Raw genomic sequence first — 27,984 nt, 5'->3', positions numbered from 1 at the left:
CTTTCGGGCAGAGGCGGAGTCTTCTGCCGAGGGCCCTTCGGAAAGAGGCGGAGCCTACCTCGCATCAGGACCAGTCGGACTGCACCTGCATCCTTAGCTCAGAGCATCCCTGGAGCATCTAAGAGGAACGCGCAGCTAGCAACCAGGGATCGGACTGTCGCAGGGGCAGTCTGCCAGGCACCTTCCCCTCCCCTGATCCGGAGGTCTACAGCCGCGGCCTCGGTACTGACCGAGATCCCCAAAGTTGTCTGACCTCTGCAAAAGTGTTGCTATCAGCAGCCTCTGATTACAACATGGCTGAGATCACAAATATACGCCCCAGCTTTGGTAAGTAGAGTCTGACCGACTGATTCTTTTAAGCCATCAGGCCGGCGCAAAGCCGGATAGCTGAGGAATGGGCGGGGAGTGAAGTCCAGATGGGATCCTTTAATTGCCAGCCCTGCTAGACTCGGGCCTGAGGTGGTGAGTGAGTAGAACGCAGTGGCCAGCGCCTGGATTGCAGCTGCGGGCTGCAGGGGCTGGTGAGGCCAGAGTGCCACCGAGGGTAGGCAAGCCCAGGATGCTAAATCCTTGACCGCCAACCCTCCATGGTGCACTGTCAGCACGGCTGGAGGTGAGAAGCGGCAAGCACGCGGAGGATGTGAACCCCTCCTTCTGGAGGAAGAGAGGTGGGGTAGGCCGAGCCCTCCCCCTTGGGGCACGCAGGGCGGTGCCCCTTCCTCCCCCTCCTACTTCTGAGGGCTGCAGGAGAGGGAAGTGGCAAGGGGGATGGGGCATCAAGATGGCAGCGTGGAGACTATGGGCTGTGTGGCTGGCAGCCAAGGGAGGCGGAGGCCTCCAGGGAAAGAAGGGTGCGGGGGTTGGGAGCAGAAGGGAAGCCACTCCTTAAGCCGGTCAGAGGGTTGCTAGGGCTGGGGTGAAACGCTAGCCCTGCAAGCTTCGTTCTGCACCGTAATGGTCAGGTCCTTCCTTCCCGGTGTTACCAAATGGCGCTTGGCGCCGCCGGGTGGAGAGATGACGTGATGTCTATTTCTGAGCCTCCTGGCAGTGCCTAGGCGCTCCTTCCGGGGCCTTTGTTCCCTGTTTCCCTGGTCTGGCTTTTCAAAAAGGGGGACTCACCCGTGCTGGTGCTGGCGGGGGCGGCATTCCTGGCTGGGGGGAGGGGCGAGAGAGGCCCAGCCTGGGGGAGGCCGCTTTGTGTACCACAGAAAGCATTACGTCATCTCGGAGCGGCTGGTCCACGACCTAGCCCTCTGGGCTCCAAGAGCAGTCTAACACTCCCTAGGGCAGAAAGTGCAGTGGGAAAGAGGGAGGAAAGAAGACAAGAGAGCCTTGGCCAACTCGTTTCCTCTTGGGGAACTCTTCCATAATGGTTGAGGAGAGCGAACTTCTCATGGTGTGCTTCCTGACCACATAAATAAGTAAAAGAAAATTGTTCTGTGATTGGGGTCATCAAGTGAGGGTTGCTGCTAGCCTAGAATTTTCATATTCCTTAAGAGACCATATCCCTCAGACAGTTCAGGTGTGAGCATTAGGTTCCAGAAAGTAGGGTGGAGACACAAGCCAGCTTTAAAATTAAATAAATAAATAGATAAATAAATAAATAAATAAATAAATAAATAAAAGGCTTTTCTCACTCCCAAGTAAGAGGTATAAAGAACAGAGCAGAACCCAGTGTTTTGTATTCTCTCAACATAGGAAGGCATCAGGGCCGAGAGAGCAGCCGGACAGTGGGTCTTCACCCTCAGTGCTTGTTCCCAATTGACCCCAAGGCTGGCTCCCACTGTATTCCTCCTGCTTTGCCCTCTGATCTATCCTTGGAGTCCTGAGTTTCCCAAACTGAACCCTGTTCTGTGATCGCAGGAGAACCCAGGACTTTCTTTGCAATCTTTTTCTTCTCACACCCCTTTCCAGCAGTCCTTTCTCTAATCCAATTCCAGATCCCTCCAAAGTAGAGGAAACAGAGCCCAGCCGTATGCTTTCCTTTAGAGGAGACAGTAGTGGAAATTGGGGTGGGGTGTAATCCTCCTTTTATATACTGTATTTTCTTATCTTAGCATCTCTTCCAGTGGAGGTGTTATTCTGTGCACTCACCAGAGCAGGAGAATGAAGCTTAGAATAAAATAAAGTCCAGATGAACTGCTCATGGTATCACTACGGTGTGAACCAATGTCTGGCTGCTGCCATAGTTCACTCTGGTTCTGCTGTGTGACATTGGCCTCAGTGACAGTGAGAGGCTGTTTTGGAAAAGAAGTGTCAGTACTCAGGTCTGAGACTGGAGGAGCAGCCCAGGGGAAGGATGCACGCCTGACCAGTGGGAAGGTTACTGGCTTGACCGCCAGCACAGGAAAGCAAACACATACGCAACACGGGCTTGGTGATGCGTGCCTGCCCAGCCTAGGAGGCCCAGTTCAAGGCCAGCCTAGCTCCACTTCCTGCATTCAAGGCCAGTTTAGCACTACTTCCTGAGTTCACAGCCAGACTGGGCAACACAATGAGACATGAGACTGGTCTCTAGAAACAAAGTCACCAGGAATGGTGGCTCACGGCATTTTCCCCAGCACTTGGGAGGCTGGGGTAGAATTGTCCTGAATTCAAAGTAAGTCTGGGATGTATAGTGAGTTCCAGGCAGCCTGGGCTAGAGAGTGGAACCTTGTTGAACGAATAAAACAAAATTAAACAGCCATCCAGACATGGTAGCTCACACAGTAATCCTAGCACTAGCAAAGTGGAGTTTACAGGATCCAGAATTCAAAGGCCAGGGCCAGCAGAACGGATCAGTATGTAAAACACTTTGGCTCAGAGGTGACAGCCTGAGTTCTATCTTTAGAATCCACATAAAGGTGGGAGGAGAGAAAGGACTCCACAGTGTTGTCCTGTCCTCCACACATACACTGTTGGCATGTTACATACACACACATGATGTGCATATAAAGTAATATTTTTTAATTTTAAAAACAACGATTTCAAGACCAGCTTTGGCTGCACAGCCAGTTTGAGGACAGCCTGGTCTACATGACACTCTGTCTCAAAAAATAAATTAAAAAATCAAACAACACAACAAAAATGCTCAGGGGGCTAAAGAGTTAGCTCAGCAGTTAATAGCACTTTTTGCTCTTTCAGAAGACTCAAGTTCAATTTCCAGCACCCACATAAAGGTCACAACCATTATAATTCCAGTCTCAAGAAATCCAATGTCCACTTCTTAGTTTCACAGGCAACAGACCCACACATTGTGCACATGCATGTATGCATGCTAAACACTCATATACATAAATTAAATAAATACTAAATTAATTTAAAAATATTCTTAAAGAAATAAAATCATCTAAAATTGTTTTAATTCTGATCTGGGCAGAGACTGATTTATGACTACACCATATGTGTCTCAGATCCCTAGACCCTTGCCTCACTTCTGCCTCCTCCAAAGAGAACTGCCAGTCTGAACTTTTCATTTCTCACAAAGTACTTTAAACACTAGTACTTGACAGGGGACATACCAGACCAACACTGAATTATCTGTGACTTTGAAATACAGAAAGTACCAATCTGCATCACTATAATTTACAACAACTATATTCATTGCATCGTTCATTCACTCTGTGGATTGGGGGTGGGTGGGACTACCTCAGGCGTCAGTGCTTACATTTCACCTTCTTTGAGAGAGGTTATACTGTTGGTTTTTGTTTGTTTGTTTGTTTGTTTGTTTTGGTTTTTCGAGACAGGGTTTCTCTGCGTAGCTTTGCGCCTTTCCTGGAGCTCACTTGGTAGCCCAGGCTGGCCTTGAACTCACAGAGATCCACCTGGCTCTGCATCCCGAGTGCCGGGATTAAAGGCGTGCGCCACCACCGCCCGGCTTTGTTTGTTTTGTTTTTAAGATAAATCCTCACCACATTACTCCAGCTGTCCTTGAATGGGCTCAGTAGACCAGACTAGCCTCAACCTTACAGAGAGCCATCTGCCTCTGCCTCCTGGGTGTTGAGATTAAAGGTGTGCACCATCATACCTGGCTGTTTGTTTTTCTTTCTGTTTTTGTTTTGTTTTGTTTTTGAGACAGTTTCTCTCTATGTAATTATGCCTGACCTAGAACAAACTCTGTAGACCAGGCTGGCTTCAAACTCACAGAGATGCTCCTGCCTCTGCCTCCTGAGCACTGGGTTCACCACCACACCCAGCACTCCTCTGTTATTTTTCTACTGCGTATGGCAAGCTAGCTGCCCTGTGAGCATCTGGAGACAGCCATCTCCCCATAGGACTGCTAGAATAGAGATAGCTAGCACCAGCAAAGTCCAGCCATGCAGGCAAGCCTTCTATCAGCTGAGCCACATCGCTGGCCCTGCAGCTACTTCAGTTCTTAGTTCCAACTTCCTTTCCCCACAAAGCTTTCCATTAGAGCAAGGAAGAGGGCCTTGAATTTCAACATCTGCTATTTCTAGTTCACTGTCCTAGGTGCTGGAGACAGAAAGAAAGATGTTGAAATTAAAGTATATGTCGGGCAGAGGTAAGACATGAGGAGCGAGCACCTGAATAAGCCACAGACAGGCTACCTGCCTTACTTTCCTCCTCAGTCCTCCCGAAAGATAACACTACCTGTCTTTCTCTTTTCCACCGACCTTCGTTTCTTAATAAAACTGATCATTGTAAGTAGCAGTAGGTTTCTTCAGTGGCATCATGGCGTAGAGCCAAAGACCTGTTCAAATGTTTCCAAGCCTTGGCTTTTAGACTTCCTTTTCAAATTACTCTCAAAGATACCTGTTTTGGGCCAGCCAGATAGCTCAGCAGGTGGAAAGTTCCTGCTGCCGAGCCTGATGACCTGAGTTCCATCTACAAGACCCACACGGGGTGGAAAAACAGGACAGACTCCCGAAAGTTACCCTCTGCCCTCCATGTGCATGCTGTCTCACACACTGCATACACATGCCTATCTATGCAAGATGTGGTGGCCCACACCTATAATCCCAGCGCTTGGGGGCCTAGGACAGAAAGCTTGCCTTCATATCTATCTTGGTACTTCCCCGATGTCCTCTTCTCACAGACAGTCAGTGTTCACCTTCACTAAACAGTAGCACATGATCTGCAAGAAATTGCCTGACTGGCAAGTGTAGAACCATGTCTTCATATTGGAGCCATTCTGACTGACAGCGAAGTCAGCCGTTTACACACAGATGTACTTGGCTTTTGTTGAATGTCTGAAACTCAGTTTAGAGAATGACAGTTTGGGGCTCTTGCCTCCATTCTTTGAAGCTTCTCCCTAAGAGCACTTACCTTACTGAGTGATCCAAGGCTAATAGCTAGTGTGGATGCAGTGCGGGCGTGGACAAAGTCATCGTGGTTTATTGGGTTTAACAATGGCCTTTCTCCTTATCTATATGATTTTAAAGTGAAAACTCTTCATTTCTTATTGGCTCCCAACTTTCACTGAGCCATGAAATGTTAAGTTAGAAAGAATTTCAGAGACCAGGCAAAATGACATACGGGAGAGGCAGAGGCAGGCAGATCCTTCTGAACTCAAGGCCAGCCTGGTCCACACAGCAACTTCTAGGCCAGTTGGAGCAACAAAGTGAGACCCAGTTTAAGAGAGAGAGAGAGAGAGAGAGAGAGAGAGAGAGAGAGAGAGAGAGAGAGAGAGAGAGAGAGAGAGAGAGAGAAGAATAGAAAGGGAATGAGGGAATGAAGAGATGGCTCTTCAGTTAGGAGCTCTGGCTGTTCTTCCACACTCGCTCAATTCCCAGCATGCACACGGCAGTTCACAAGGGATCTCACACACTCACATCGATCAAAATACCAAGTCACATACAATAAAAATAAATCTTTAAAAAGAAAAAGAGGGCTGGAGAGATGGCTCAGTGGTTAAGAGCACTAGCTGCTATCCCAGAGGACCCAGGTTCAATTCCCAGCATCCACAGGGCAGCTCACAACTGTCTGTAACTCCATTTCCAGGGGATCTCACACCTTCACAGACATACATGAAAGAAAAACACCAGTGAACATAAAATAAAATAAAATCATTAAAAAATAGAAAAAGAAAAGAAAATGTTCAAGGACACGTGGTCCAAATTCTATTGGGAAATTCCTTTTTATTTATTTGTTTATTTATTTACTTAGGACTTTGTTGGAGTTTGTAATAGGATCTGACTATGGAACTCAGGCTGGTTTTTTACATTTCTTTTTTTATTTTTAGCTGGGTGGGGTGTCCCACACCTCTAATCCCACCATTCGGTGGCAGAGGTAAGGGAATCTCTTTGAGTTCAAGGCCAGTCTGGTCTTCATAGTGAGTTACAGGACAGCCAGGGCTATGTAATGTTACCCTGCCAAAGTGGGGGGGAGGGAGCTTTGGATTTTATTTATTTTTATTTCATGTATATGAATATTTTTCCTGCAAGTGTGTCTGTGGAGCCGGTACATGCTCATAGAGAGCAGGAAAGGGCACCAGATCCCCTACAACTGCAGTCACAGAGGTTGCTAGTTTTCGTGGGTGCTGGGAATGGAAACTGAGTCCTCTGAAAGAACACCCAGTTCTCCTGACTGCTGAGCCACCTCTCCAGCCCCTAGGCTAGCTTTGAACTTATAGTGATCCTCTTGCTTCAATCTTACAATTAAAGTGATAGATTACAGTTGTGTGCCATTGCTCTAGGCCTGACTCTTCATTGAGTCCAAAACTGTCTTCCTGCAGTCCATGCACCTTGGTGCTGCTCTGTTCTGCAAAGTAATAGCAAATCAAACCCTCTTCCATGAAAATGCCTAGAGTAGCTGGGTGGTGGTGGCGCACACCTTTAATCCCAGCACTCGGGAGACAGAGCCAGGCGGATCTCTGTGAGTTCATGGCCAGCCCTGTCTACAGAGTAAGATCCAGGACAGGCACCAAAGCTACAGAGAGAAACCCTGTCTCGAAAAACCAAAAATAATAATAATAATAATAATAAAAAAGAAAATGCCTAAAGTAATTATGATTAAGTTCAAGAGAGTTATTACCTCTACACACCCTCACTCCAGTTTCCTTTTCATTTATATGGTTTCTGGGCTCTGCTTTTCTATTGTTACCAGTGTATTTAAAATTTTTCCAGCTTATTTCTTTATGCATGTGTGCCTGGGCTTAAGTGTGCTTTTAGAAAGTACATGTGGAAGTCGGAAGACTTCCCATCACATAGGTTCAACAGTCTTGGCAGAAAGGACCTTCACCCGGCTTTTGTATTTTTTCCAAGTGTCCCAATTATGCATCTTGTAGAGTCTGGATTCTGGTGAAGGCAGGTCAGAAGTTAAGTCTTGTCAATGGCATTTGCCAATATGTAGTCCTGGGAAGATTTCTCAGTTCCCAGGAGCCTTGAATATAAACCAGGGCCATCCCTGGTCTTATTCAATTATTCAGTGAGTTCTTTGGTTCATACTAAAGTGTCTGTATCATAATGCCTTACAGGGGTCTAATAAATACACATTAACATGTGTAACTCTGTGATGACCAGTGCAGATCTAGTTACACCACCTCCTTCCTGTGAGAGGCAGTCTGTGTGTTTACAGTGTAAACCAGCATTAACCTAATGTTGGCTGAGTCGTGGTCACCTAACTTACCAAGTCATTTTTGCCAGAACTTACCAAGTAAGGGTATTGCCTATAGGTAGACTTTTAAGTCTCTGGAAGGTTTTGTATTTATCTGTGATGTCTGAAATCATATGGCCTTTGTACCCTCTTTTTTCTAAACTGTAGAAGGTTATTGACGTGAAGAAAGTGGACCAGGTCTCAGTTCTTGTTTTAATAAAGGGTTTATTTTTGCCTAATTTGCTGACTGCTCTGACTGGCCACATGGCACTGAAATCCACTGATGATCAATAAGATATTCAAAGAAGGTCTTAGAAGATAATTCTATTTGAGCTGGGTGTGGTATCAAATTTCTTTAATCCCTGGACTCTGGAGTCAGTGGCAGCCAGATTTCTGTGAGTTCAAGGGCAGACTTGACTACAAAGTGAGATCTGGGACAGCCAGGGCTACACAGTGAGATGCTGTCTCAGAAACAAAGGAAAGAAAGAGGAAAAGGAAAGAAAATGCATTTAACATTTTCTTCCTATTTAAAATCTAAGAAAATAATCGCGACTTCAGCACATGACAGACCGAGGACCAGAGACTTTGTAACAGGTTAAGAAGTATAGGTCTGCACACCCAGAGCTCTTTTCTTTCCGTCGCTTTTCTATTTCTGACATTAATTTACCCGTTCTCTTGGGTAGGACACACACATGCTAAGTGTGCAGAGGTCAGAGGGCGTGCAGGAGGAGCTGTCTTCCAGCATGTGGTTTCTGGGGACGGATTCCAGCCATGGGCCTCTGCGGGCAAACACCTCTACTCACTACCCCACAGCACTCTCTCTTTAAGGTAGACTTTAGGGTAATCTAGGCTGACCTGAAGCTTGCTAGATGAGACATTAGAGGCAGGCTAGCTCTCAACTTGCAACAGTCTCCTTGCCTCAGACTCCTGTTTGCAGGGATGTGGCACTCATCATGGCTCAGTACTCTTTTAGCTTCCTACCCACTCTGACCACTCCCAGTCACCCTCCCAAGACCAACTACGCTCCATACCATCCCCTTTCCCACAGCTCTCAATCAGTCAGCAAGTCAGCCCACTGTTGGCTGTCTGTATTGGGTGCACGGAACGTCCTCTTCAAACCTAACACACAGCTCCTGCCCTGTGTAATGGTTGAGGTAAACAGATTCCTACACAAAAGGCAACCTTCAAACACTCAGGGCACAGCTTTCTGGGAAGCACAAATTAAACTGAACAATCAAATCTGCAAGTGCTATAAGGGTTTTAAAAAAGAAAAGTCTGGGACTGTCAAGATGGCTCAGTGGTTAAGAGCAATGGCTGCTCTTCCAGAGGACCTGGGTTCAATCCCCAGTATCCACACAGTGGCTCACAACCATCTGTAACTCCAGTTCCCAGTCATCAGACACTTTCTTCTGTCCTCCATGGACATCAGGCTCTGATGTGCTATGCAGACATAATATTAATATTAGTAATATTAAACTGTTTAAAAATCAGACGAGACACTGCATAGGTATGAAAAGGAGCTAAGTGAGCCACACCTTTAATCCTAGCACTTGGAGGCTGAGGCAGGCAGATCTCTGTGAGATCGAGGCCAGCCTGGTCTATATGGCAAGTTGCAGGACAGCCAGGGCTACAGTGAAACCCTGTTTCAAACAACAGCAGCTAAGCAAATGTGTTCCCTGGGTTTAGCAAGAAGGCAAGGGTAATGGGTCACCTCCTGGGCAGTGATCAGAAAAAGCACCATAGCCCAGATGGGCTCCCACTGTGGAGGCTGGATGGAGGATTAGTTTGGCCCCTCAAGGGGCCCTGCTTTGACCCAACTCTGCTCTCTGCCTTCAGATGTGTCACCGGTGGCGGCCGGCCTCATCGGGGCCTCTGTGCTGGTGGTGTGTGTTTCTGTGACTGTCTTTGTGTGGACGTGCTGCCACCAGCAGGCAGAGAAGAAGCACAAGACCCCGCCATATAAGTTCATCCACATGCTGAAAGGCATTAGCATCTACCCAGAGACCCTCAGCAACAAGAAGAAAATCATCAAAGTTCGGAGAGACAAAGATGGTCCTCGGAGGGAGAGTGGACGAGGGAACCTGTTAGTAAGTGCCGCAGAGTCTGGCCTGCTGAGCCAAGACAAGGACCCCAGGGCGCCTAATGCCGCTGCGTCTTGTATAGACCAGTTACCCATCAAAAGAGACTATGGGGAAGAACTGAGGAGCCCCATGACAAGCCTGACCCCTGGTGAGAGCAAAGCCACCTCCCCATCATCACCAGAGGAAGATGTGAGGCTAGGATCCCTTACCTTCTCGGTGGACTATAACTTCCCCAAAAAAGCTCTGGTGGTGACAATCCAAGAGGCCCATGGGCTGCCAGTGATGGATGACCAGACCCAGGGCTCTGATCCCTACATCAAGATGACCATCCTTCCTGACAAGCGGCATAGAGTGAAGACCCGTGTGCTCCGCAAGACCCTGGACCCTGTATTCGATGAGACCTTCACCTTCTACGGCATCCCATACAGCCAGCTGCAGGACCTGGTGCTACATTTCCTCGTGCTCAGCTTCGATCGCTTCTCTAGGGATGACGTCATTGGGGAGGTCATGGTGCCGCTGGCTGGAGTGGACCCCAGCACGGGCAAGGTTCAGCTGATCAGGGACATCATCAAGAGGAACATCCAGGTGAGGAGGAAGAGTGTGCTGGGGAGGGATGGCAGGATGGGCATAACAGATCTCAGGGAGAGATGGGAGGTTCAGACAAAAGTCAAAAGCTCACAGCCTCACGCACACAAGAGGCAGGAACCACAGATAAAACACTGAGCAGCTTCACGTACATGAAGGGTTGATGGGATTCTAACTTCCTGTGTCTTTTGATTTTCAAAGGAACCGCCCTAGTCTGTCTGTCTGGGGGAAGGAACGGTGCAGGAGAGAGAAAGATCTGTTTCTTACCGTGGTAGGATGGGGCATAACAGATCTCAGTGGAGAGATGGGAGGGCCAGGGGAGCGATGGAAGCAGAGGCAGGCGATAGAGAAGTCCCTAAGGTCTTAGCTATCAAAGAGAAGCAGTAGTCAAAGTAGCATGGAGGACCTGGAAGGTGTGCTCCTCTCAGAATCAGATTCTGGAAGACTACAGACAAGTTGCTTTTAAAACTTCACGCAGTGGTTGGTGTCCTGATGCTGCATCCAGCTTGCTTGGAACAGGCTGGTCCACAGCCCCGAACCCTTCACCGCATATCAGATGGAGGGGCCAACGCTGTGCTCCAGAAGCCATGCTCTTCCTCCAGAGGGCACGCACTCCTGATGCTAAAAAATCTATAAAAGTTAGTCCAGGGGCCGGGCGGTGGTGGCGCAGCCTTTAATCCCAGCACTCGGGAGGCAGAGCCAGGCGGATCTCTGTGAGTTTGAGGCCAGCCTGGGCTACCGAGCAAGATTCAGGACAGGCACCAAAACTACACAGAGAAACCCTGTCTTGAAAAACAAAAAACAAAACAAACAAACAAACAAACAAAATTAAGCCAGGGATTTCATCCTCAGCTTCCTTTACTAGGTGGGTAGAAATATTTTTATGAATATGTCTTTTTTTTTCCCCCTTGGGTAGGGTTCTCTCCACATAGCCCTGGCTGTCTCAAATCCCACTAATAAGCTGGCCACAACCTCATAGAGATCCTCCTGCCTCTGCCTTCCAAATACTGGGATTAAAACCGTGCACCACCACTGCACAAACTTCTGTCTTTTTTATTTTATTTTATTTGCTTGGTTTTACTGAGATAGGGCTGTCCTGTAACTCACTCTGTAGACCAGGCGGGTCTGGAACTCAGAGATCCACCTGCTTCCCATGTGCGGGGATTAAAGGCATGCGCCACCACCGTGTGTTGATTTTTTGGAACAGGGTTTCATGTAGACCCGACTGGCCTTGAATTTGAACTTTGTTATGGCCAAGATGACCTTCAGCTCTTGATCTTCCTGCCTCCACCTCAAAGTGCTGAGACTACAGGGTGTGCACTACCAAGTCCTACTGTGCACTATGTGCATGGTTTCTTTCCTGTTTCATACGTGTCTTCTTATTATATTTATTTGTTGTTTATTTGTATGTGTATGGGGGGCCTCTGTGTGGGTACATGCATGTCACACCGAGTGTGTGGAGATCAGAGAACAACTTGCCAGATGCTCTCCTTCCATTCAGATCAGGCTTGGTGGCAAGCACCTTTACCCACTTAACCATCTCAGTGGTCCCTGAGCATTTCTTCCAAAAATATTTTATTATTCTTTTTCTTGTGTGTGTGTGTGTGTGTGTGTGTGTGTGTGTGTGTGTGTGTGTGTGTGCATGCCTGAGGAGGCCAGAGGGTGTGGAATTCCTTGGAGCTGGAGTTCTAGGCGGTTGTGTGCTGCCTAATGTGGGTGCTGGGAACTAAACTCAGGTCCTCTGCAAGAACAATAGGAACTCTTGACCACTGAGCCATCTCTTCAGTCCCTGTGTGTGTCCTTTCATAAGATGTTATAAATGCAGTTTAGTACACTGCTTCACTTCCAGGCCCTAACCTTTACCACAGAGGCATCTCCTTTTTTATTCCTTTCCCTTGTTTGCATGAGGAAGAGGAGAAGGCTCTCCACCCTGCTTTTTCTACCCGCTCTCCCCACTTAGTAACATTGGTCTGGAATTAATTTCAGAAGTACAGAGCACATACAACCACCCCTCTGGAGGCTCAGTCAGTCCTTCCAGAGCTGGGGAGCAGAGCAGTGCTGTTGGTGTGCACTGGGGCTCTGGAACTGGCTGCCTGGTTCCTCGCCTTCCAGCCGTGTGACGGTGGGCACCTGACTGCTCTCCGTCGGTTTTCCTCAGCTGGCAACGTGGCCCTCCTTACTAGGTTAGGACGATGACACCAGGTAACACACCTGCCATGTCATCTCCCTCGGGAGTTTTCGCCTTATTGGAGGAAAAGTCGTCTTTGGCGCTGTTTGTTTGCGTCCTCTGAGGCTGGATGGAGCTTGGCAGACAGACAGACAGAAACACAGGGACGTGCTGCTCAGTGGGAGAGTCCTTGTCTAGCATGTGAGAAGTCCTGGATCCACGCCCCAGGGCAAAGGAGAAAAAAATGGAGGGGGGCTTTGTTTTTTAATTTTTAACCCGGAATCTGATGGAGCTGAAGATGACCTTGAACTCCTTATTCTTCTCCCATCTCTCGAGTGCTGGGATTGGCCCACCACTCACAGTCTCTGTGGTACGGGGGTAGAACCCAGGGCTTTGTGCACGCTGGGCAAGCGCTCCCCAGCTGAGCTCTAGCTCTCCACTGGTTTTTCTTGTTTTGTTTCAATGACACAGGATCTTCCTATGTACCCTCTGTGGCCTGGGGCTTACAAGGTAGATTGGGCTGACCTAGAACTCACTATGTAGCCTAGGCTGCCTTTGAATTTACAATAATCCTCATGCTTTTGCTGACCAAGTGCTGGGATCCTGTACCAGCCAATTTTGACTTTTAGAAATTGGCATCATGGCAGAGGCCTGTAAACTCAGCTTTTGGCAGGTGAGGGCAGGAGGATTAGGAGTTCAAGGTCATCCTAAGCTATAGGAAGCTGAATGTCAAAACACACACACACACACACACACACACACACACACACACACAAAGGGCTATGGATGTGGCTGAGTTGGTAGAGGGCTTGTCTATCAGGCACAAAACTGCCTGCTACTGTGTAAAATGAAGCACGGAGGTATATACTTATAGTCCCAGCATTTAGGATGCAGAATCAGGAGGATCGGGGTTCCAAGTTCAAGAACAGCCTAAAATACACGATTTCCTGTCTCAAAAAGAAAGAAGTAGCAGGAAGGGAAGGAAGAGTGAAGGACACGGAAGGGAAATGATTTGTTCTCTTCCGTCTTCTCAGCGCCTGCTTTCCTCAGGTCTCTGCTCCCCGTTTCTCTGTTTCCTGACTCCCACTGACAGAGGCTCCAGCGCCCATCTCCACTCTCGGTCTGTTTGTCCTGGCAGGAGGGTTTCCAGCACTACCCGCCAGGCTTCCAGTTCACTCATGCGCTCACGGTCCAACACTGTGAGGGGGGATGGCTCTGTGCCGAGTTAGAGCTGGGAAGAGTCTGGCAAGGAGAGGAGCTGATTCAGGCTGGAAACAAAACAGCCGCAAATCCGGGGCACTCGGCAGAGAGCACAGACAATGGCATTTGCTAAACTCCCAGAGTTCTTGGGGAGAGCCAAGTTTCTTCCCACTTTATTAACTCCTTTCATGAGGATAAAGCCAGGGCTAGGATCCTGAGCAATACATCCCAGTAGGAGAGGCCCAGACAGGACCCCGGAGTTTGCCAGGCTCCCACGCTTCCTGAGCCCGTGTCTCTGATCAGCACCCGGGATTCCGTCCGACTTCATCCATGCCATACCCAACACTCTTTCATTCATCCCCAAGACCCCAGCAGAACATCCCCCAAATGCCTCCTCCTAATCCCCCTAGGACAAAACATCTGCCCTGCATGTGTGTCCCTAGTAGGCTTCTGCTCGAATCACTCTAGACACTTCATTTTCCAGTTCATCTTCAAAAGGTATCATGTATTTTTGAGGGACTTAGCGGTGTGGGATCGGTTGCAGGGTCTGGCACACACTGAGCGACATCCCCAGCCCAGGACATATTCTCTTACAGCTCGGAACCAAATTATCTTCCTTCAAAGAAGCCTTGGTAGGAGGGCCGAGAATGTGACCCAGTTATTGGTAGAGAGCTTGTGTAACATGCACAAAGCCACACAAAAGTGTGGTGACATGTGTGCTTAATGTAGTTCCGGGGCAGAATCCGGGTGTGCACTCTTCTAACTGAGCTCACACATCAGCCCCCAGACTTTTTTTTTTTTTTCTGTTGAGACAGGGTCTCACTGTATAGCTCTGGCTGGCTTGAGCTATGTAGACCAGGCTGGCTTTGAACTCATAGAGATCCACCTGTCTCTGTCTGCCAAATGGTGGGATTAAAGGTATGTGCCACCATGCCTGGCCTATGGAATTAATTTTTTAAATTTCTTTTTATTTTATGTGTCTGGGTGTTTTGCCTACATGTATGTTTCTGCATAACTTGTGTGCCTCACACCCACGGGGGTCAGAAAAGGGCATTGGATCCACTAGAACCAGAGTTACAGCCCGCCTGAGCTACCACGCAGGTTCTGGGAATCAAACCCAGGTTGTCTAGAGGAGTAGCCAAGTGCTCTTAAATGCTGAGCTGTCTCTCCAGCCCTTGGAAATAATGTTTTTAAGCAACTGCTTTGTTTCCTCCTATCATAAGTGGACTCACATCCTCATTAGCCTGGGACAGGAGAGAAAGCAGCAAATAGTTCAGAGAGCCAGCTAGGGGAGGGTGGGAAGGAGGTGATGGGCAGTCAGTAAGAGTTGACATGGCCTCTGATGGCCCTTGAGTCATGTTGCCTACCTGGGACAGTGTCACGGGAATGAGAGGGTTCTTAACGTCCCAGATTTGCCTGAGACCTCCAAGGCCGTCCAGTCTAGCTATGGGACTGAACAGAGAAAGAACGCACGTCAGTACTCCAGGGACACAAAGAGAGCTCTTTCCTGTGGGAAGGCAGGGGCAGTGGAATGTTCAGGTTTTGTTTCTCACATTTTCTCAGGGCTGTGATTGAGAGTGGTACTGGCCCTGCAGACTTCTGGTCCCAGGAGAGGTTTAGAGGGGGCACAGAGGCCCACCCAGCGCAAATGCAGATTCTGACTAGAAATCGCTCTGAAGGAGCCGCTCGCTCGACTAGATACGAGGAAGTGGCCCTGTCCTCCCCCAGGTTTTCTTTCATCTGAATGTGGCCTTTAGGACCTTGGTCCTGGTGCACTGTGCCACAGCAGAGGCTCTCTGTCAGGCACGGCTCAAACCCTCTCCTCCAAAGCTTTGTTTGCTTGCTCCACAACAGGGTCTTTGCCTCACTAGGTCCCGGGACTGGGAAACAGCCGAGCTCCCAGCCCTCAGTGGCTCAAAAGGGCCATTGACAGGGCTGCTTGAATTGAGAATTGGATAGAAAGAAAAGAGGAGGGGGCCAAGGGAGCGACATAAATCTGGCCTGCCCTGCAGGGCGGAGTGAGTGCCATTTAGGTAGTGTTGTGGCTGCGGGCTTGGGTAGCACAAAGGCTGCTGAATGGGGCGGGCATTCTGCCCGAGGAAAAGAGCCAGAGGTGACTGGGAGGTCGGGAGAAAAGGGGTTGTCTGAGGAATGATTTAGGGGGAAAACGAGAGGTTGTCTATTTTCCCAAAGATCTACGGATGGGGCACAGGGTTGTGATTTTCGGGCGTCTCTGCGAGAACTGGGGAAGAGCTTTAAACAAGTAACTAGGGAACTTAGGCAATAACTTTCAGGGCTTTTGGTTTTGGTTTTGGCTTGAGAGAGGGTCTCCCCTAAGCGACCAGATCTAGGTTCAAATTTGCTACCTTCCATCTTTAGGCTTCAGAGTGGCTGGGTTAACAGGCACGTGCAGGTATGGCGGACACTAAGCCATAATCCTATTTGTTTGATTTTTTGTTTGTGTGTGTGTGTGTGTGTGTGTGTGTGTGTGTGTGTGTGTGTGTGTGTTTAAATAAGGAAGTATCCTTTTTAGATTTTTTTTTAAAAAATCGTGTATGAGTGTTTTGCCTGCATGTGTTTCTGCATACCACATGTGTGCCTGGTGCCCTGGGAGGCCAAAGAGAACCTTGGATTCCCTGGAACTGGAGTTATAGATTGTGAGCCAATATGGGGGTTTTGGGGAGCCAAACCCAGGTCTTGTACAAGAACAACAGGTGTTTGTTTCCACTGTGCTGTCTCTCCAGCCCAGTGTTTGGAACACAGGAAGACCTCGAACCTGTTAAACCGTGTGATCACAGGTGTGAGCCTTGTTCAGCTCGGGTGTAGGTAGTCATGTTGGTGAGGCTTCATGGAAGTAGCTTCCCTGACTGCCCTAGGGGACAGAACCTCACCGCAGACTTCCTGATCCTCTGGCCCTGACCGTCTTCCGGCCCCTTCTTCCAGAAGGATCCCTGAGTCCTTAGCCCAGGACTCTGCATTTTGACCAGTTATAATTGTCTGTGATCTCTTTTGCAAAGAGAAGTTTCCATGATGTGTCATGAGAACCACGCTTACTGCTGGACCCTGGGGAGGGATCTACTTTGACCTTGAATTTGACTTAATGTGCCCTCCTGTCTCTTCTCCCAAGCCTGGGATTACGGGTGTGCTCTCCCATGTTTGGTTTTATATAGTGCCAGGGATCAAATGCAGGGTTTTGTGAATGCCAAGCAAGCACTCCACCAAATGAGCCACATGCCCAACCTTGGTACGTGATTCTTTTATCCCACTCTTATGCTTTCTCCACAATTCAAGCCCCCAAAATTGAAGGAAGTTCGATCATAAGGCAAGGACAATTATTTTAAATGACAACTCCAGCAGAGACAACCACTCCTTAACCAAGTTGATTGTCATTAATCTACCAAGAACAAGACCAAAAGACTTTTACACAAGAAGGAAAACATTTTGTTTTTAATTATGTGTATATGTGTGGGTATGTGAGCATGTACGGTTGTGATCCACCTGATAATGCTGTGGGATATCAAACTCAACTCCTCTACAAAAGCAATATCTACTTTTTTGTTTGTTTGTTTTGTTTTCGAGACAGGGTTTTCGCTGTGTAGCTTTGGAGCCTTTTCTGGAACTCACTCTGTAGCCCAGGCTGGCCTCAAACTCACTGAAATCTGCCTGCCTCTGCCTCTCGAGTGCTGGGATTAAAGGCGTGCGCCACCACCATCCAGCTAAGCAATATCTACTCTTTTTTTTAGTATTTATTTTATGTGTATGAATGTGTGTGCCCGGATGTATGCATGTGAACTATGTGAGAACAGGAGCCCATGGAAATAAAAGAGAGCACTGGATCCTCTGGAACTGGAGCTACAGACAGTTGTGAGCTGCCATGTGGGTGCTGGGAATGAAAACCAGGTCCTCTGCAAGAGCAGCCAGTGCTCTTAAATGCTGAGCCATCTCTCTATCCCCAAGCAAAGTTTTATTTTCTTTGTTTTTTTTTTTTTTTTTTTTTTTTTTTTTTTTTTTGAGACAGGGTCTCTTTCCATAGTCCTGGCTGTCTGGAACTCACAGAGATCCCCCTGTCTCTGCCTTCTCTCCTGAGCCTAGACTCCTCCTCCTACTCTCTCTGCCCACCAGACCTGCCTGTCTCTCTACTGCCTAGCTATTGGGAGTTCACCTTTTTTTTGGCTTTTGGAGACAGGGTTTCTCTGTGTAGCTTTGGAGCCTGTCCTGGATCTCGCTCTGTAGACCAGGCTGGCCTAGAACTCACAGAGATTCACCTGCCTCTGCCTCCTGAGTTCTGGGATTAAAGACAGGCATTCAACTTTTTATTTGTTCAATCAGGTACCTTGGGCAGGCAAAGTGAAACAACAACAACACATCTTTACATAATTAAACAAACGCAGCATAAACAAATGGAACACATCTTTACATAGTTAAAGTAATTTCCACAACAAGCCTCCTTGTGGGTACTGAGAATTGAACCCGGTCCTCTGCTAAAGCAGCCATTGCTCTTAACCTCCAAGCCAACTCTCCAGTTCCTTGTTTAATGACTTTTAATTAAAAACAACAACAACAACAAAAAAAAAAAACCCACATATGTGCTTGAGTGTTTTGCCTGTGTGCGCACCATGGGGGTGCCTATGTGTGCATTATGTGCTTGGCTGGTGCCTGTGGAAGTCAGAAGGGGAAGATGCTGTCGGGTTCCCTAGAACTGGGGTTATGGGTGGCTGTGAGCTACCATGTGGGTGCTGGGAGTCAAACTCTGTTCTCTGCAAGAGCGACCAGTGCTCGTAACCACTGAGCCATCTCTGCAGTCCTTCCTCGTGTAATTCTAGTGAGTTGGAGCTAATGAAGACACATGCCTCTGCTGCCGCCACCGGCGCTGCCGGCTGCTCTATTGAACAGCTCGTTTTTGGTGTTTTGGAAGGCATTTCCCAGGCTTTACTTTCTATGTGGTTATGGCTAATACTCACAAAAGGAAAGAAGCAAGAAGCACACTGGTGGGCAAGGGAAACAGCTGATCTTTACTGGGCGTGGGTACTTACAACCACAACCCAGAGCTGACCCTTACAGTAAAATAAGACCAAAATGTGGAGCTTCAGCCCAGCAGAGAAAAACCATGAAACATGAGTCTGTTTCCTCCTGTGTCTCCATTCCCAAGGCTGCAGGCTGCAGTTGAGGGCTTGAGCTTGCCAAGCATGCTAAGGCCCCAAGTTTAATGCCCAGAACTGATTCTCCACTTAGAACAGTGGTTCTCAACCTGTGGTTCATGACACCTCTGGGGGTCAAGGATCAGATATCCTGCATATTGGATATTTACATTATTATTCATAACAGTAGCAAAATTAGTTATGAAGTAGCAATGAAATAACTTTATGGTTGGGGGTCACTACAGCATGAGGAACTGAATTAAATGGTCAGCAAGGTGAGCAGTGGTGGCGCACGCCTTTAATCCCAGCACTCAGGAAGCAGAGGCAGGAGGATCTCTGTGAGTTCAAGGACATCCTGGTCTACAGAGTGAGTTCCAGAACAGCAAGGGCTACACAGAGAAACCCTGTCTCAAAAACAAACAAATCAAATATAGTAAACTAAGTTTATTTAATTAAAAAATTAGTTACATTTTTATTGTTGAGGGCACTTTCAAACTTAGGTCACCAGATAAGCATACAAATAAAACAAGTTTTCGGCCAGGTGTGGTGGAACAAGCCTTTAATCTTAGCACTTGTGAGATAGACTCATGAGGAGCTCAGTGAGTTTGATGCTAGCCTGGTCTACATAATGAGTCCTAGGACAGCCATGATAGTGAGATCCTGTCTCAAAAAAACAAAAACAAAATGAAACAAAAAAAGTTTTCGCCGGGCGGTGGTGGCACAAGCCTTTAATCCCAGCACTCAGGAAGCAGAGCCAGGCAGAGCTCTGTGAGTTCAAGGCCAGCCTGGTCTACAGAGTGAGTTCCAGGAAAGGCGCAAAGCTACACAGAGAAACCCTGTCTCGAAAAAAAAAAAACAAAAAACAACAAAAGTTTTCAAGGCTACCTCAGGGTAGCTACAGAGTGAGGCCCCATTTCACAAGACAAAAAATAAAACCCCAGAAGGACAGAAAAAATAGAGACGGGCCAGAAAGCAGAAGGAAAACCTTTTTATTTTATTTTATTTTATTTTTTTGAGACAAGGTCTCTACATCGTCCTGGCTGGCCTGGAACTCACAGAGAGCTGCCTTCCTCTGCCTCTTCCTCTGCCTCTTCCTCTGCCTCTTCCTCTGCCTCTTCCTCTGCCTCTCAAGTACTGGAATTAAAGGCCACCACAGCTGGAAGAACAATCTTCTACAACAGGGAAGGGTTTCAGGGCTGGCGAGATGGCTCAGCAGTTAGCACCTTGTTTTTGCAGAGGACCCAGGTTCGATTCTCAAAACCCATATAGTAGCTCACTACCACCTCTAACTCCAGTTGCAGGGGATCCAGTGCCCTCTTCTGCCTGACCTCTGAAAACACTACATAGACTTGGTGCACAGACATACATGCAGGCAAAGCACCCATACACATAAAATAATAATAAAATAATTTAAAAAATAAAATAGGGTCTAGCTCTAGTAGCCCAGGCTGGTCTTCCTGCCTCATCTTCCTGAGTGCCGGGCTCTGTCTCTTCAGTACGTGAGGAGTGCCTGGCCTTGAAAACAAATGCCTACTCCTCTAGTCCCTGGACCCCAGCATCTGACATGTAGTATGTCTGGTGCTTATTAGCTCTCTCTTTTTTTTTTATTTAATTTTATTTTTATGTACATTTGTATTTTTGTATTGGGTGTCGGGGTCCCCTGAAACTGGAGTTACAGGCAGTTGTGAGCTGCCATGTGGGTGCTGGGAATTGAACCTGGGTCCTCTGGAAGAAGAGTCAGTGCTCTTAACCCCTGAGCCATCTCTCCAACCCGCTTATTAGCTCTTAAAGGGGTCGATTTGTTACACTCCTCTCAGCTCGGCGCTTGGGAGGCAGAAGCAGGAGGAGCCAGTGGGTTTGAGGCCAGCTTTGTCTCCACAGTGAGCTCTAGGCCAACCAGCGCTGTGCAGTCTGAAAACAAACAAACAAATGTTCTTCAGACTGAGTAGGGCCCGGCGATTCTCAAACCCCAGCAACGAGAAGCCGAAGCAGGACCGGTATGAGGCCAGCCGGGGCTACGCAGCAGACTTGTGTTTTTCAAGTCTAAAGTAGGGTCTAGGGCAAATTTTAAAGATGGAGTAACCAAGATGAGGAGAGCAGTGAGGAAATCAACTGAGAAAGGGAGAAACTGAGGCACGCACAGTCAGGGAGAACGGGTAAGCACCTTGTGAAACAGTCGAACAGGCTCCAGAAAGTTCAAGGACTTGTTCAATGTCATGTAGTGAAGCAGAGGACTCACACCCATCTCCACCATACAGTTTCCAAAACATTCTATAGTGTGTGTGTGTGTGTGTGTGTGTGTGTGTGTGTGTGCACATACACGTGTACAGGGGGGTGCACAGACATGTGGAGCCCAGGCTTGAGGTCAAGTGGCTTCCTCTCATAGTCTCCACCCAATCTACCAAGGCTGGGTCTCTCACTGAACCTGGAGCTCAGCCCGCAGACGTCATCAGACGGCCTGGCTAGCCAGCTTGCTCCAGGTATCCCACGCGTGTGCTGGGCTCACAGGCCGGTCCCACACCCACCCTCCTTGTCTATCTGTGCCTTCTGGGGAGCCAAACGCTGGGCCTTGGGCCTGTGCGGCAAGCAATGACACACTGAGTTTTCTCCCCAGCCCTGTCGTAGGTGTTTTGAAATGGTCTCATTGTGGGTCTCAGGATGGTTTGAAATTCACTATATAACCTAGACTGGCCCAAAGTCAAAATCCTCCTGCCTCTACCTCCCCATCATGCCCTAGGTCATTTTTTGTTCTGTGTTTCTAAGGATTAAATCTAGGGCCTCCTACATGCTAAGGGCAAGCACTACCACTACACAACAATTTCAGCCTTAGTTTTCAAAGAGAGAATAATTTTTTGAGACAATGTCTCACTATGTATTCCTTTCTGCTATATAGACCAGGCTGGCCTCAAACTCACAAAGATCCACCAGCCTCTGCCTTCTGAGTACTGAGATTAAAGCTGTGCCTCACCACAGCTGGTTACAACTCAAGAAAAAAACATTTTGAGACAAGGTCTATGCAGCCTGGGGCTTGAAATGACTATGACTATGACTATGACTATGTAGTTGAAGCTGGCCTTGAACTCCTGACCTTCCTGACTCTTCTCAAGTACTGGGATTACAGGTGTACACCATGCCCAGTTCAAGTCTGGGTGTGGAGGCCAGTGGCTGACATGAATATCTTCCTTGACTATGTGCACATATGGGAGTCAGAAGATAACTTTCAGGAATCAGTTTTCTCTCTTTATAGTTTCTAGGGTTCGAATATGGTGGCAGGCAGCTAGCTGTGCTTGCTGAGAACCCCACCACCCACACTTTGTGGGGTCCTTGTTTTATTTTCTTTTTGAGACAGGGTCTCTTTACATAGTCCTGGCTGTCCTGGAACTCACTCTGTAGACCATGCTGGCCATTGAGATCCCCTTGCCTCTGCCTCCTAAGTGCTGGGATTAAAGGCGTATGCCACCACCACCCAGTGTCCTCTTCGTGTTTTGAAGTAGGTTTCCTCCCTGAATCTGGAACTGGGGATTCAGGACTCAGCGAGGCTGGCTGGGCAGTGAGCTCTAGGGATCTGCCTGTCTCTACCTCGCAGCACTGGGATTAATGGCACATGCCCCATGGACGGCATTTTGGATTGTTGTTTCATTTTTCACACTGGTGCTGAGGAATCCCCATTCAGTTCCTCCTGCCTTCAAAAGCAACCCCTTTACTGTGTGGGGATCCTCCTGGTCCCCAGTTTGTTTTTAATTTATGTGTATGTGGATGTGTCTGTGGGAGTATGTATATGCAAGTGTGCATGAAGTCCAGTGGTGGGTGCTGGACCCCTTGGAGCTGGAGTCACAGGTGGTTGTGAGCTTCCTTTGGAAGGAGAGCAAGTGCCCTTAGCCACCGAGTCCCCTCTTCAGAAGTGCCCACCCCAAATATAAGAACCAAACGAGATTACTACAGACCAGGCACAGCTGCGTGTGGCTTACAGCACTCACTCAGCCCTTCTAATAATCTTCTGATGTCGGTGTTATCTCAGACTCTGAGACTAGAGGTTTCTATTTCACCGATGAAGAAGAGGAAGTACAGGAACGGTTAGTAAGTAGTGACAAAACATTGAAAAAATAGCTTGGCTGAGAGGTGGTTGCATACCTTTAATCCCAGTACTTAGGAGGTAGAAGCAGGCAGATCTCTGTGAGTTCGAAGCCAGCCTGGTCTACAGAGTGAATTTCAAGCTACCCAGGGCTATACACAGAAACCCTGTATCAAAAAATCAAAAAAAAAAAAAAAAACAAAGAAATAGTGTGGAGGTTAACCCAGCGCCCTGGAGCTGGAGGCAGGAGGTCAGTAAACCCAAGCCATCCCATATAGTATGAGTTTGAAGCAGTCTGGTTTAAGTTCCTTGTAGGGGCAGAGAGTAGATGAAAGTGAGTGAGTGTGTGTGTCCTAGGTGGAGCTCAGTAGAGAAGCAGTCTGTCTGTCTGTCTGTCTCTCTCTCTCTCTCTCTCTTCTTTCATTCTTTTTCAATACAGGGTTTCTCTGTGTAGCCCTGGCTGCTCTGAAACTTGCTCTGTAGACCAGGCTGGCCTTGAACTCAGAGATCCACCTGCCTCTGCCTCCCGAGTGCTGAGGTTAAGGCGTGTGACACTACCACCTAACTAACACCTTCTTTTTTCTTGTCTTTCCTTTTGAGACAGGATCTCAGTATGCAGCCCTGGCGAGGCTGGCCTCAAACTCATGCACCTGCCTCTGCAGGGCTGAGACTGAAGGGCCCAGCTGGAGGTAGAATACTAGCCTAGTATGCAGGAGGCCTAAATTCAATTCACAGGACCACCAAAAGGAAGAAAGAGGGGGGCTGGTGAGATAGCTCAGAGCTCAAGAGCACTGGCTGCTCTTCCAAAGGTCCTGAGTTCAATTCCCAGCACCCACATGGTGGCTCACAACCATCTGTAATGAGATCTGGCCGCCCTCTTCTGGTGTGCAGGCAGACATGCAGGCAGAACACTGTATACATAATTTTAAAAAAAGGAAAGGAAAGAGCCGGGCAGTAGTGGTGCACACCTGTAATCCCAGCACTCGGGAGGCAGAGGCAGGAGATCTCTGTGAGTTTGAGGCCAGCCTGGTCTACAGAGTGAGATCCAGGACAGTCAGGGCTACACAGAGAAACCCTGTCTTGAAAAAGGAAAGAAAGAAAGAAAGAAAGAAAGAAAGAAAGAAAGAAAGAAAGAAAGAAAGAAAGAAAGAAAGAAAGAAAGAAAGAAGGAAAAGAAGGAAAAGAAAGAAAAGAAAAGAAAAAAGAAAGAGAGAAGGTCCAGTCAGGGTCAGCATTAAATCAGCAGTGTAACTGTAAGAGCTCAGCCTGGCTTTCACGGTGCTTCCGTACCTGGCCTGAGCATGCCCACCTTCAGGCTCTTCCCTCTCCTGTGCAGATCTGTGTAGTCCCCCCCCCCCCCGTCCGTCCCGTCTGCCCCCCCCTCCCCCGCCAGGATTCTCACCCAGGTCTCTCCCTTGCAGAAGTGCATTAGCAGAGGGGAGCTCCAGGTGTCGCTGTCATACCAGCCCGTGGTACAAAGGATGACAGTGGTGGTCCTCAAAGCCAGACACCTGCCCAAGATGGACATCACCGGTCTCTCAGGTAGCAGCTATTTACTTCAACCTGTCTGTCTGCACAACCCTGCCCCGACCCGACTGTGGCCCCGACACACCCCACCGTGTCCAGACCCCCGCCCTCGCTCACAGCCCACCTAGTCTCCCGCCTGCTTTTGCTCCCCCGTGACCAGGCCCATAGATCCCCCAGCCACAGTGATGCTGGGGGTGAGCCAACAAGGGTACTCTAAATCCCGTGCATGCCGGGGCAGTTAGACCAGGTGAGATTTGTAAGGAAGACTGCCCGTATCTCTTCGTCCCCGCACCCTTGACAACGCTTCCTAATTTCTTCAGACTGGCACTTGGTCTACTCCAGACCTGCTGGGTCCCCCAGTCCCCCATGAGGCCGCTAGACTGGTGTGTGGTCTGCGTGCGTTTGTGGCGCGATCACTGCAGACCTGATGGTCAGGTGAGGATAACAGAGTCTCCTCCATCTACACCAGTGCTTCTCTGCCTGCCTAACGCTGCGACCCTTCAGTGCAGTTCCTCATGTTACGGTGACCCCCAGCCATAAAATTTCTCTGTTGCTACTTCATAACTGTAACTGTGCTACTGTTATGAATCGTTATGTAAATATCTGATAGGGGACACCAAAGAGGTCGAGACCCACAGTTTGAGAACTGCTGTTTAGGTCCTAAACACAAACCCACCACACATAGCAGAGGACTGTGTCATAGGCCTGTCTCTCTTTTTCTTCTCTTTGGGGGCCTCAGATCCTTATGTCAAGGTGAACGTCTACTACGGCAGAAAGCGCATCGCCAAGAAGAAAACCCACGTCAAGAAGTGCACTTTGAATCCAGTCTTCAATGAGTCCTTCATCTATGACATCCCCGCCGACCTCCTGCCTGACATCAGCATTGAGTTCCTTGTCATTGACTTCGATCGCACTACTAAGAATGAGGTGGTGGGGAGGCTGATCCTGGGGGCGCACAGTGTCACAGCCAGTGGTGCGGAACACTGGAGGGAGGTCTGCGAGAGTCCCCGAAAGCCCGTAGCCAAGTGGCACAGTCTGAGCGAGTACTAATCCTTTCTCGCCTCCGACCCTGGGGCCAGGCTGGGGAGGCGCGCGCGGCGGGGAGAGAAAAGACAGAGAAGCTGACTCAAAACCTCATTTTAGTCGTAGAAGAAAAATTTCTTACAAAACAAACCACACAAAGAACATCCTACTCCACACAGCTGCAGATCAGTTCTTAGCGTGAGGACTGTTTTCTTCTTTGCAAGGCACTAGACGATCTTCTGTTTTTAAAATGAGAGGAGAGAGAGAAGGAAAGACCCCACAGTCTATATATAACAGTGTAACCTTATACTTGCATGTCTAATACAAACAAGAAATTAGCCTAACCGATGTCAAGTTGCAGATTTTAATCCATGAAAATTGTGTTTTGTGCCGAACTGTATTTGCTGATCCCCTGAAATTGGCCTCTTTTTATCGGGCTTCTCTGGGTGATTCCAGTTCCCCATCATTGCAGATTGCAGAAGAAACGTCTGCGCTTGTAAAACCCCGTGTCCCCGTCACGCCATCCTTTTTTCTATCCCCTCTCAGGTCTCTGCTCTTTGGCCGAGTTCCGAGTCCAGAGGTCTGTAGTAAGCAAAGTGGGGTTTGCAGGGGAAAGGGTCACTGAGAATGGGGTGTCTGCTCTCGGGCGGCTGCCGCGAAGGAGCGGCGGGCAGGCGGCCCTAGTGATAGCTCTGGTGAGCAGGGCAGGCCCGGGAGGCGGAACCCCACTTAGGACTCGCTGACTTTCTTTCTCTGGAAACTGGGAGAGCTCAGCTTCAACCAGAGGGAAGTCTCGATGAACACCGGCTGATCTTGCAGGACAGGGGACAAGGGGAGGAGGTCAGATATCCACCCAGAGGCTCTGGCGTCTCCTCAGGATGTAGATGCTGATGGAAGTTGCTTTGTTTCATAAGGAAACAGGCCTCGGAAATGACTCCCCCTGAGGCTTACAGGGACGACTCTTTAGAAAGCTGAGTGGGGCCGAATAGTGAGATAATGCGGATGCCTTCAGAGCCTCACCCTCCTCAGCAGCGAGTGCAAGGCTGGACCACTGAGTCTCACCAGGACAGTGTGGAGCTCAGATCCAGGTCTCCTCATGGAGACTTCAGGAATGGGAGGAGAGCTTGGTGGGCAGTGCCTATTTTTAACAGCCTGAAGAGGACCTCAGTCAAATAAGAAGTAGCTCGATCCAGGGCCTGACAGATGATCTGTAACTGAAGTGCCCACTCCCCTACAAGAACATCCCTTTCCAGCTGAGAAGGGGTGGACAAGCTGAGTTTCCATGGAGAGGGTGTCGACACTGCCTTGGGTGTTCCCTTAGTGCTTGTAGGTTTTAATCCACTCTGCCCCCGCACCCATCCTTTTGGGGTTTTTTTTTGTTGTTGTTGGTTTTGTTTTTCCTGCGGAATTCTTGGCAATGCAGAGCAGCCCTGGAGAGGCAGGGAAACCCACTCTGCTCTTGCCTTGCCAGCCTTTATAGCCCATGATCTGACTTCCTGTTTCGCCATCAGCTGGGATCACACCACTAGTCTCCGTCCTTTAACCCATGGAATGTAAATATTGTATCATACGTAGAAGAAAATACTTTTTGTTTTCTAAAAAGGCATTTTGACATAGTTTAATGAAAACCTGGCAGGAGCATTCTTAAGCCCCATTAGGGAAAAAAAAAAAAAAAAATTGAAATGGTTCCTCTTCGTCGCCTTAATGTGTAAAGATCAGAAGTCACCGGGCAGCTTTGCTTCCTTCCCGGAAGCAACGCTAAGGTGACAGGTGGAGTCTGGTCTCTGCCCTGCTGTCTGTGCCTCTGTCGCTCCTCCTGAGAAGTCGGGGACACAGCCTCCCCCCCTCCCCCCTCCCCATCTCCATGCAACTCAACCCCTTGCATCCTCTGGGTCTACTGAGCAGTGGGGTGGTGGGGGGGGAGCCGGTACTTCCACAGGCTCGGGGCTGCCAGAAAAAGACAGCGCAGGATGCCTCCTCCTACCTCAGGCCTGATCCAGCGTGTCCTATCGCTTCTTAGCTGACTGGCTTTCACATCTGTTCTTTGCAGAGCTCGCTGATGTGGGTGGAGGCAAAATGCCTCTTCCTGTCGGTGGAAAGACAAGAGAGTCACACCCTAGGTTTTGCACAGGGCACTTGTGGTTAGGAATTGGTTAGGGAAAGGTCACTCCCGATTTCCCAGCAGCCAGTCCTCTGTAGATTTCTTGACTCTGGGACTCTGAGAGCTATTCACGACATCTAAAGGTCCCTTGTGAGTTCTTCTTCTTTGCGTTCTCAGCAGAGCACAGCCACGAGGTGTGTGTTTGGGAACAGAGCTGTGCTAGAGAGCAGAGACCGGCTATGTGGGACCAGGGTGACCGACGACGTAGGCGAGGGATCTGGAAGACTTTCAGCATTGGTCATGACGGTGGCATCACCCTCACCACGATCCCTCCCCACACAGGTCGTCTTTCTTTACCTTGTGTCTTCTCTTGTAAAAATAAGACTCAAAATAAAAGTGTCAAATTAAAAAGAAAAAAAAATGGAAAAAGCTAACATGAACTGTGTGAAGTTGCATAATGCTGTGACGCTCACCTGCAATATGTAATGCTAACTTGTCTGTTGAACTTGTTAATGCGCCGTCACACACGTGCAGAATAAAGACTGATTCACATTAAA

The 27,984-nt window shown here is 48.5% G+C and overlaps 1 protein-coding gene across 2 annotated transcripts; it reads left to right on the top strand.

The window, feature by feature from the left end:
* The first annotated feature begins 5 nt into the window (after window positions 1-5).
* Window positions 6-27,984, top strand: Syt11 (synaptotagmin 11). 2 transcript variants are annotated; one of them, XM_006976364.4, is made up of 4 exons: window positions 6-327; window positions 9,370-10,199; window positions 24,198-24,321; window positions 25,043-27,984. In XM_006976364.4, the coding sequence occupies exons 1-4, from the start codon at window positions 294-296 to the stop codon at window positions 25,351-25,353; spliced, it is 1,299 nt and encodes a 432-aa protein (XP_006976426.1). In that variant the 5' UTR covers window positions 6-293; the 3' UTR covers window positions 25,354-27,984. The 2 variants fall into 2 exon arrangements, with proteins under 2 accessions (XP_006976426.1, XP_042135257.1); XM_042279323.2 differs by having other exon boundaries at window positions 67-327; window positions 24,198-24,318; window positions 25,043-25,828.

Source organism: Peromyscus maniculatus, chromosome 6, assembly GCF_049852395.1.
Source record: "Peromyscus maniculatus bairdii isolate BWxNUB_F1_BW_parent chromosome 6, HU_Pman_BW_mat_3.1, whole genome shotgun sequence".
Classification (NCBI taxonomy): Eukaryota; Metazoa; Chordata; class Mammalia; order Rodentia; family Cricetidae; genus Peromyscus; species Peromyscus maniculatus.
Note: the sequence above shows the minus strand (reverse complement) of the source record. Positions and strands in the feature narration are given on the sequence as shown.